General features: G+C 55.0%; 1 protein-coding gene across 1 annotated transcript; it reads right to left on the bottom strand.

Annotated features, from left to right (window-relative positions):
* Nucleotides 1-736: 736 nt before the first annotated feature.
* On the bottom strand, nt 737-10,582 carry FANCG (Fanconi anemia complementation group G). Its single transcript, XM_017818998.1, has 14 exons — nt 10,418-10,582; nt 10,220-10,316; nt 8,501-8,632; nt 7,638-7,831; nt 6,862-7,015; nt 5,624-5,754; nt 5,126-5,272; nt 4,180-4,340; nt 3,869-3,935; nt 3,091-3,428; nt 2,886-2,941; nt 2,191-2,328; nt 1,236-1,359; nt 737-954 (listed from the first exon to the last, which is right to left on the bottom strand). The coding sequence occupies exons 1-14, from the start codon at nt 10,580-10,582 to the stop codon at nt 837-839; spliced, it is 2,022 nt and encodes a 673-aa protein (XP_017674487.1). The 3' UTR covers nt 737-836.
* Nucleotides 10,583-10,932: the final 350 nt, after the last annotated feature.

Genomic DNA, 10,932 nt, shown 5'->3' with positions numbered 1-10,932 from the left:
CAGAGCTCAATTACCTTTATCGCCCTGCTGCCCACCCTGCTTTGGATGCAGCCCAGGATATGGCCAGCTGTTTTCCCAAAGGAACTGCAGGAAAAAGCCCACCCAAAGCCCCTCTGTCCCGCCAGTGCTCAGAGGCTTCAGCAGCTCCTGCCTCATGCTTCTCCTGAGCTCTGTCATGTCCTCTCTCCTCTCTCCCAACTCATCCTTTGCCAGCAGCTCCCAAACATCCCTTTTCTCTTGTGGGAGACAAGGCTTGACAAAGGCTCGGATTATGTGCCAAGGGACCTTCCTCACCGAAAATGAGCTGCACCAAGCACTGGGCAGGGGCAGGTGTTTCTTCACCCCTGATCATTTGTTACAGAGGGGCCACAGATTTGGGACACACCAGGGACACACAGGCATGTGTCCAGACCCTGCTCCCATTCCTGTGAAATTCCATGTGGAATTTAGACCTCAGAGCCGCGTGCTTCAGCCAAAACCCCTTCTCTGGGCTCCAAACTGCAGCAACTGAGCAAAAGGCCAGGACACAAAGCAGAGATAGGACAGAACTCCAGGTCCCTGGAGCCTGGAGCACAGAGCTGGCACAAAGGATGAAGATATCTCTGTCCTTGATCTCCCATACACCCGGGGTACAGATCCAGGCAGCGACAAGGCCATGACTGCAATGTTTCCCTCTGGAAAAACAGCACAGAAAAGCCTAAAACTAAGTAGAGCTGAGGCTTTTATTAGAAAAGATGATCTGTTTTAGTCCTTTGGGAATCAAGTTTTATCCAACAGTAATTCTGAGTCTTGAAAGAGTGATTAAAGGCTTTGTGCCAGCCTGGAGACTGACCAGGTCAGCTTGAGGTGTCCTGGGCTGCTGTCTCGAGGTAATCTTGTATGGTGCTGGCAAGAGTTTCACTGTGTGGGAACATGGCATGCTCCAGACACGAAACCAAGTACAAAGGGAGGGGCCTAAAAGAGAAGGGGACATGTCTGACTAGGAAGTTTGTTCTGCAGAGCCCCCTGCTCTCCTCCAGCCTCTGCCCTCCCCATCTGGCTCCACACAAGCTCTTTTGTGCCCTGGGGAGTCCCTGCAGAGCCAGAGCCCGTGGTCCCTCAGAGCAGCTGTGAGGAGAGCTCCTCAGACACATCTGAGGTGTGGGCACAGGTGAGGAGCTGAGCTAAACTGTCACCACAGCCTGACACACCATTTTTGCTGCTGGAGGTGAAATCCCACCCTTCTCTCTACACACCTTCCCTTCCCTTCCTGCTCCCCAGGAGAGCTCTGGGACAACTTCTGCCACTGAGCAGCTGCCTCCTGCTTTCGGTCCAGTTTCCACAAGGCCTGCACCAGGTAGGAGGCAGCAGCTGGGTCACCTGCAAGACATGAAGGAGGATCAGCCTTTAGCAGGGGAGGAGCAGGTCCTCAGCACTGCTGTGACCTGCAGGGTGTTGCAAAAAAGCTTAGAAGCCAGACAAGGTGGGTGAGCGTGAGGAGAGCTGGTGTAATATGGAGGAGACTGTCTTGCTGTGTCACAGGCTCTAATTAACCCCAGGGATGGCAGCCAAGGCAGACAGATGGCATCAGCGTGCCACACCTCTCCTTGGACACAGGTTGAGATTTTTCCTGCAGGCATGTCTGCATCCGCAAAGGGAGGGAGCCACAGTCAGGACTGGGACTGGCAGGTTTGGCAGATTCTGGTGAAGCTCACACCTTTGCAGCACAGCTGGAGCACTAACAGGGGATATCACCCTGGGAACAGCACTAGCCATGCCCTGGCTAGGCTCAAGACATGTGTACTGCCCTCACAGCCCCTGTACTGCCAGGCATGGACATGCTGCTTCCTCAGATGGAGCACAACTCCTGTTCCTCTGCTCTGGGAAAGCAGACTTGTTTGGGAGAAAGTTGGCTGTACCAGGCTGGGGTTGGGGCAGGAAGAGATATTTCCAAGCTGTCTTAGGGCATAGGTTGTTGCCAAGTTTCTGATATACTCTTCTGACAATAGTTTTGGTCTGTTTCTCCAGGGCAGTGAGCTGACCAGGCCTCACATAACATTTCTAGTGGCCCTACTTGTAGTCCTTGACACTTGTGTAAGTGTGGTCTAAAGCATAAGGATTTCCTGCTAAAGATAGCAAAGCAGGCCAGGACAAATTTGTGGAAATCCCCTCTGTTCCTCACCAAAATGAGGAAAAGGAACAGCCTCTTACCTGGAGAGATATGCAAACCATGCTGGAAGTCCAGTAGGGCTTCTTTGTGCCTCCCCAGCTCCAGAAACTGTGTACCTCGCCCAATGAGAGAGAGCAACCTGATCTTCTGGAGCACCTCCACCTCTGGCGGGACATTCTCTGCCACAGAAAGACACATGCACCTGGAGACAGCATCTTCCAGGCATTCCCTCCCTAGTCCCTGCAGGCTGAGCCAGGTTAGCAGTCAGGACAAGCCAAAGATTTACTTGGGCGGCTCATCTTCCAGCTCCCCAGACAGATGGCAATGCTCAGCCCCTCTGCCAGGCTGGAAAAGGCCAAGAGGCAGCAGAGGGGGAGACTGAAGAATGCCAAGAGCTCAGAATGTTACATGGCTGTGGTGAACAGCGACCTCAGCAGCAGCCTGACCTTTGGCTGCCCATCTGCACAACTGGCACAAATCTTTTTCCTGAAATCTGTATTGGAGAAGCTTCCCAGTTCACAGCTCAGTTAACTGTTGCCTAGACAGTGAAGGAGGAGGCAGAGTTGAGGCCAAACCCTGCTCCAATGAAACCAGCCAGGCTCTTCAGAGGATTCAGCATGGCACAGAGCTCAGCACTCTGGGACAGAGGTGATGCTGGGCTCTCCACCTTGCTCCTGTACCCACTGCTGACAAGCACATGGATCCTGACCCAGCCTGGCCCCACACAGGTCCTCACCTATTGGTTCAGTGCCAGGCCCACGAAGCTGGACTCGCAGGAGATCGCCGAGGCACCTGTGGGAGGGAGCAGGAGGTTTGGAGCCACTCCTGGGCTGTCAGGAGTGTTGCCAGGCCAGCCCTGGTGCAGTGCTGTGCCCTGCCCTGGCCCTGCCAGCCAGTGCTGCCTGCTGGGGAGGCCCCTTCTCCCAGCGAGGCTTCGTCACCTGCTGAACTGCGTTATGGCCTCCTTGCTCTCGCCCAGCTTGGCCCATGCCCAGCCCTGGTGCAGGTATCCAGCTGTTCTCCAGGCAAGGCAGCACAGACTCTCCTTCTTCTGGGACAAGAGTTCCCCCGCCAGCCCTGCCCCTGGCGATGGGCACTCTGGCTGCTCCAGCCTCTCCTCCTCTCGTAACATCCGTGGGATCAGGTCAGTCGTCCGTCTGATGACCTCTTCGCACACGGTTATGGCATCCTGGTGCCTCCCAGCCTGCTCCAAGGCGGATGCTGCTTCCAGGAAAACCTCTGGGATCCTGGGCAGAGTTGAGCTACCATCCAGGGGCACCTGGGGAACAAAGGCAATGTCAGTGCTGCAGAACTGCAGTGCCCAGCCAGGCAGAGCAATCCCACCTGGGAACACAGGGCTGCTCCCAGCAAAGCTCAGGCCCACTCCCACAGACACTGGAGCCTGGCAGAGCAGGCAGAACCTGTGAAGGACTCACAGCTCAGCAGAGTCAAGGCAGCAAATCCCTACTCTGGAAGTGAAGGACATCCAAAATCAGGCTGACAGCTTTATGGGGAAGGGGAAGCTATTTCTCCAAACAGCAGTAGCAAGTGCTCTCTGGTGTGAATCCAAAGGCAGACATGCCACAAGTCAGGGGGGCCAGCCGCCACTTCACTTCTTTTACATCTCAAACTAGACACTGAAACCTGGAGTCCAGGCCTTGGGATGGAGATTCAAACCTCATCTACCAAATCACCAAGGGAGCTCACCAGGACCCCCACCTGCTGCTGGAGACCGTCCTGAAGCAGAGCCAGAAAATCCAGGTAATGTTCCACTGCATCAGCCACCCTGCAACAGGGAGAGCACACATGATGGAAGGAGCAGAGGGAGCCCCAAAAGTGCCAGCAGCCAGGTGGAACCCGGATTGCCAGCCCACAGGCTTTCCATGCACCACACTCGCTCTGGTCACAACCACCCATGCTTTGAGCAGACCTACAACAGCAGTACTGAACTGGACCATTTCCAGGAGCACAGGGAAAGCTGCAGAGCCCAAACAAGCAGCATGCTGCAAGCAAACCAGAGGCACTGTTACCTCCCACCCTGGAGACACCGCTGTGCCAGCAGGTACTTCACTTCAGAGGGGTGGCGATGGCGAAGGAGAGAAGTGAGTGTTGGCGTGTGGACAAGCAGCTCTGTTTGGATTAGGATATTGGGACTGGAGGAAGCAGCTGCTGGAGGTTTTTTTTTCAGAGCCTGTGAAAACAGGAACAGAGAATATGATTAACACCACATTGGTCAAATCTCATGCAGCTGCAACCACTTGTCTCTTCTGGCATCTGGAGATGCACCCAGGAGAGCACAGGTTCTGCACTTCACAAGCACAGCTACTTTTTCTCACAGCCACTTCCAGGAAGAGCCATTGGGATCACTCACACACGGATCAGGCAGGCTCCTGATCTCCACATGGTGCCAGAAGATTTGCAAGATCACCCAGATCACCTCAGGTGTTTAGTTCAAGGTGCTCTGAGCTGCCTGGAACACCATCTCCCATTACAGCCACAGACCTAGTTAGATCAGATCTCAGGTCATTCTAAGGAGAGAGATCCCTCTCCACAGCTCTGTTTGTACCTTACAGATTTCAAAAAGCTAAAGAGATAACTCATTGTCTACTGCTGTGACCTGCTCTCCCAGGCAGGTTGATACAGCTAACGCACACCCCCTCAGGCCACAATCTGCCTGTAAAGGCCTCTTTACTATCAAATACTTTATTAAAAGACTGATACTTTCTGACCTGAGACTATAGCATCTTCTCCCAAGCCACCAAAAACATGAACTGGGACACAATATCCAACTGCCAGGTGCTGAGCAGGAATTTCAGATCTCACTGGGCTTCTTCCTGCCCATGGTCTGAAAGCAGCACCATGCCTGGATTGCTGTAGCCTACTTTGGGGACCCCAAGAAAGCAGAAGCCTGCTTGAAGTTCTGTGCAGGCTCTGCTGGGCAAAAAACCAATCCAGAACTAGAGGAATCAGACAAACCTCGCAGAGCAGAGCCAGGGCCTGCAGCTCTGTATCAATCTCTCCCAGTTCATGGTACACTGCTGCCGCATGGGACAGGGCAGAGAGGCACTGGAAGTCGACCTGGAGGGCCCGTTTCAGGTGCTGAAGGGCTGTCTGAGGCTTGCCCTAATTGGATGGAAAGAGATGCATGTTGCAAGCATATCTTTACTACTTGGTGGGATCCAGATCCCTGCTCTGCTTCCCCAGAAATCCCCACTAAGCAAGAGCAGCACTTCATCCAAGGGCAGCCTTCCTCAGGTTGGTTTTTGATCTTCTCTCTCTGCAGCCCTTTGTGCTCAGCCAAAATCCCTGCCTGGATTTTGCAGCCTGTCCAAGGAGGCTGGGGCAATGAGGGCAACTTCTGCTCAGGACCCTGCCACCCTGCAGGGGCCCAGGACCATGGAGAGGCAGTGTGGGCATCAGCCTGAGCTTTCCCACCCTGCTCTGAGATGCTTTTCCCCTCCCTGCTGTCATTACCATTCGCTGGGCACAGCAGCCGAGGCAGGTGTAGATCTGAGCCACGACTTTCTTGGAGCAGAATCCTCTTGCAGCTTCCTGAAGGAGGGAGAGGGCAGTGGGGAAGTTCCCAGCCTCCAGCTCCTGCAGCCCTAGGACAGACCCAACGTTTCTGTGGCTCGCCTTTCTGCCCTCCCTGGTCCCCAAACAAGTATGGTGCCCTTTTCTTTCCAGTGCCATAGGGACCTGCCTGACCCCCTCCAAACCCAGCAATGAACAGCAGGATGGTCCCAAGCTGCCATCTTTGCTTTGATGGCGTTGCAAGAGAACAAGTCACTCAATGGAAATGTCCAGCAGAAATAACAGCAGCTTCTAAGCCCAGAAACCAAAATATCTGCCTTGGCCCAGAACAAGGACAGAGGTAGGTGCTGGGCAGGTTCACCTCCACATTCATCCACAGTGACAGAGGGGAAGCACACACACAGGATCTCAGAATCTTTCCAGCACATCTGGGCCACTTCCCAGCAGGATGCTTTGGGATCTTAAGACATTAATATTTAGCACAACTGGTTATTTGCTTTTCTTCTAGTCCTCTTTTCAAACTTCCCTCTGAGGCTGGTCTCACATACTCACATCTGCCACCTCCCTGTTGGAAGTGCTGGTGCCACTCTAGAGCATTTTGGCTCTGGGTCTGTGGGCTGGAGCTCCTGCCCTGCCTCCTGGTAGGAAGGCCCCACATGAGCTTGAGCACAGTAAGGCAGCACTGGCTGCCCCCAGAGCTGCTGGGGTTGTCAAAACAGTGAAGGAGAGAGAACAAGTGGGACAGAATGCAGCAGTCAGATGAGATCCTTTGCCTGCTGTGACACCAGGCTACAACAGCTTTGTGCAGCTCTTGCAGCACCATAATCCGACAGGAACAACGCGCTTGCAATGAGGCACGTGCAGGAAGACAGACAGAAGAAAGGAAAATGCTCACAAGTCCCCTGCCAACCTTCTGTTTTAAGATCACTGCAGGGCCCAGACACCTACGCAAAGTCACAGACAGGCAGCAGAGCCCTGTGACATTGTGGAGAAAGGATCAGCTGGGGTAAAAGCAGGGAAGCTCTTAGAATATGGAATGGAAAAGTTGAAACTCAGAGGCTCAGCCCAGAAACCCCCAAGGGCCAGTTTGCTTGGGAAGAGAAAGCATGATAAGGACAGGGTAAGGGGGTCCTAGGACTGGAGAGCAGTGGGAAGCTGAGTACCTTTGCCACACAAACCTTGCAGGAAGGCTGCTGCAGTGCAGAGGATCTCCTTCAAGTCCTCAGCACTCTGTACCAGAGGTAGGCAGACCCCCTCAGCAGGGACTTGCCATGTCTTCAGCAGGGACAGGAGCTCATTCTGCCCCTCACTGCAGCGACCTCTTCCTGTGTCCTGTGAATGTGAGAGGACAGAGAGCAGGGAATGCTGCAGGGAAGCAGGAAACACTGATCCAAGGGCACAGGGAAACACTAAACCCTTTGACATTGCTCTCTGCACTGGGAAGCAGTGTCCTACCACCCACTCACTTCAGATACAACCTTGTCACTGCATTGATTCCTGCCTGGCCTGGGGCAGCACCTCCCCACCTCAGAGTGGGGTTCACCTCAAGGGGCTCCTGGCAAGGCAGATCCAAGTGCTGTTGGAGTGCCTTCAGAAAGGTGGGACCCCTCAGCAGCCTCCCAATCAGCAGGAAGGTTCCTCCACATCCAACTGCCCACAGAATGTTCCCTACAGAGTCTACAAGTCCATCTGCAGCCCCATTCCAGCCTGCCCAAATCTCCTGTCTCACATACAGAGGTCCCAGGGCCCCAACAGGCAGAATATTCTGGGATCCATTAGCGCACTCAGGGCCATTAGGCTATGCTGGAACACCAGGGAGAGCATTACTCATGCTGACTGGGCAGCACTGATGGTTTCAGGTGTCCAAATGCCACAACAACATTTTGCAGGGTGGGTTTCATGACAAACACAATATTTATACCGGCTCTGCCAGTGTCTGCCCGTGTCCAATTACCTCAGCAGTGCTCAGGAGCCGGAATAGGCCAGCAATGCTTCCCAGGCGTCCGGCTGCCAACCACCAGGCTGCCTGCAGGGCCCCCAGTCGGTGCAGAGGTGCCTGCAGCTCCTCCACTGTTACCTCCTGCAGCACCTTTTGCCACAGCTCCTCTGTGCTGAGATCCTGTCCACAGGCCCCACAAGCCTCCAGAACTGAAAAAAAAAAACCAACCAGGCAAAAATACCCACAGCCATGAGACAAGTTGGACACCCTCCTGCAAGAAGGAAGAAAGCCTCAAGCAAGCATGGGCTCCTTGTAGCGAGGGAAGGAGTGGGGTTGCAGGGCTGGCCTGGCCTCAGCAGTACAGAAACCAAGCTCTCAGAGAGTGGAGTTGACAGCAGCACACTCAGGAGACAACACACGGCTCAGAGCTACAACTCCAGCTCTGCTGAGTCCTCTCGAGGTCACTTGCCCTTAGTAAGCATGTACCAACACTGCAGATCCACCTCTCACCTGCAGCCTATTTCAGTGGGTTTTCTTTGAAGCCAGCACATCATAATTAAAGAAAACACTTAATTTTCTACTGTCACCAAAGCTTCGCTTGTGACTTGGCACCTAACACCTTGAAAACTCTTGTTTCCCTTAAAACCTCTGGCCCATCCCTGCAGGGAGCAGCAGGCAGGCAGCTGCACATCATCCCTGGCCACAAGCCTCACCTCCAGCCCTTCCTGGTGGAGCCAGGTGTGCCTGCCCACTGCTCCCCTCCCTCTCCAGCCCTTACAGGCAGAGCCAGGCATGTCTGCTCCCACCACATATCTCCAGAGCACAGAGAATGCTCCCCTCGCCCTGAGGAGTCCCCATACAGAGGATCACCTCCTTACCCCTGAGGAGCCCCTGGCGTATTCCATCTGGTTGTCCCTCGATGGCAGAGTCGGATGCTCCCAAAGTGAAAAGCAGGGAGTTGTAGAGGACAGTGAGTTCCAGAGGCAGGGTAGGGAGGGCAACCGGCAGCCCTGTGGGCACAGCCAACCCAACAAGAAATTTAGCTGGCTGGGAAAAACCAACCATCCATTCCTAAGTGGCAACACCTGGCTTGGTGACAACAGAAGTGGCCTGGAAAGAATATTTTTTGTGATTGTGATTTGTGACTGTGGTGTGTTTTGGGATTGTGGTGTGACTTGTGACTGTGGTGTGATTTAGCACTTGGCCACTGCCCATAGACAGCACGTGTCACCACCTCAGGTGCCAACTGCTTTATACATCCATTCCCCAGCTATCCAGGTGCTGCAGTCCTCCAAGACTGAGACCTTTTAGCTCTCTCCAGAGAACATCAATACCCTACTCTCTTTCAATACAAATCCACCCTTTCACACACGTTTCATACGCTGTGTCTCTCTCCTTACAGTATCTCAGAATGGGTCAGGTTGGAAGAAATCACAGTGACTCATCTAGTCCAACTTCCCTGCTCAAGCTGGGCCATCCTACAGCACACGACACAAGACTGTGTCCAGATGCTTCTTAAATATTTCCAGTGAGGGTGACTCCACATCCACTCTGGGTAACTTGTTCCTGTGCTCAGTCACCCACAGTTAAGAAGTTCTTCCTCATGTTCAGGTGGAACTTCCTGTGCATCAGTTTCTGCCCGTTGCCTCATGTCCTGTTGCTCAGCACCACCAAGCAGAGCCTGGCTCTGTCCTCTGACACCTCCCTTCAGATACTTACAGATATTGATGAGGTTCCCTCTCAGTTGTCTCTACTCCAGAATGAACAGCCTTTCCTCATAGGACGCTCCAGTCCCTTAATCATCTTTGTTGCCCTCTGCTGGACCCCCTGCAGGAGCTCCTTGTCTCTCTTCCAGTGAGAAGCCCAAAACTGGAACTCAGGCTGCCTTCCATCAGGCTCCCTCTGCACCACAACTGTGGCAGGGAGCCCTTTCCCTGGCTTCCCATGGCAAAGACTGCTCATTTTTTTTCCAGAAGCCCCAGAGCTCTGCCCAGCAAGATCAGGTGGAGGTTGGGGCTGGGCATTAACCCCTTTGCAGGCCTAGTTCAGCACAGGGCAGAGGAACTGTTTCACTCTGGTTTGCTTCCAGCACTGGGATGCTGGAGCTACATCCTAAGGGACAATGGCCATAAAATAAGACACAAGAAGTTCCAACTCACCGTGAGGAAGAATTTATTTACATCGAGGGTGGCAGAGCACTGGAACAGTCTGCCCTGCTCCAGATCGGAATGTCTCCCTCTCTGGAGACATTCCAAACCCACCTGAATGCGTTCCTATGTCACCTGCTCCAGATGACCCTGCCTGGGCAGGGAGATTGGACTGGGTGGTCTCCAGAGGCCCCTTCCAATCCTGACAACTCTGTCATTCTGCGATTATCACCTTTGCAGGCCCAATTCAGCACAGGGCAGCGGGGACCGCTTCAAACCCCTCCCACCCACTTCAGAATTTTGTTTCCAGCACTGGGATGCCGGAGAAGCATCCTGGTAAACAGCAGTGTCCGAGCCCCGGTGCTCCCACGCCCACACCCCTCAGGTCCGGGACAGCAGCGGGAGGCGCCGGCCAGGCAGGGGCAGGGGCGGGGACAGGGCCCCACTCACCGCGGATGCTCAGGAGCAGCTCCTCGAACGCGTCTCGCTGCCGCCGCCGCTGCTCCCGCGCCTCCGCCGCCCCGCTGGGCCCCGCAGCCCGCGCTGCCTGCAAGGGACTCACTCACCGCCCGCCCGGATGGGGGACCGCACCGGCGGCGGGCCTGGGGCGCGGGGACCGGGACAGGGAAGGAAGGGGACGTGCCGCACCGTCCAGCGCTCGGCCAGCGCCCAGCTGTGGGCGGCCCAGAACCGCAGGCAACCCCGCTCCTGCTCCCGCTCCGTGTCCTGCCCCGGCCCCGGGGCCTCCTCGCGCCGCCGCTTCATGGCCGCCGCCATCGCCCGCCGCTTTCCCGCCATTCCCGCCGTCACCATGGCAACGGGGACGCGCGGGGCGGGGCGGAGCGGGCGTCCCGCCGGGGAGGCGGCGGCCGCGGAGGGACAAAAGGCAGCCCAAGGCGAAGCCGCCGGTCACAGAGGCATAAAATAGCCCGAGTTGAAAGCGACCCACGGGGATCCTGGAGTCCAACTCTTAGCCTAGCCCACGACACCCCAATGACCACACCATGTGTCTGAGAGCGTTATCCAAACGCTTCTTGAAGTCTGTCAGGCTTGGCGCTGTGACCATTTCCCTGGGGAGCCTGTTCAGTGCCCAACCACCCTCTGGGTGAAGAAACTCTTGCTGATACCTAACCTAAACCTCCCCTTTAGCAAACCCTTAGGAA

The sequence above is a fragment of the Lepidothrix coronata genome, unplaced genomic scaffold (assembly GCF_001604755.1).
Source record: "Lepidothrix coronata isolate B3197 unplaced genomic scaffold, Lepidothrix_coronata-1.0 Scaffold72, whole genome shotgun sequence".
Classification (NCBI taxonomy): Eukaryota; Metazoa; Chordata; class Aves; order Passeriformes; family Pipridae; genus Lepidothrix; species Lepidothrix coronata.
The sequence above is the reverse complement of the archived record's forward strand: the minus strand, read 5'-3'. Positions and strand labels throughout refer to the sequence as shown.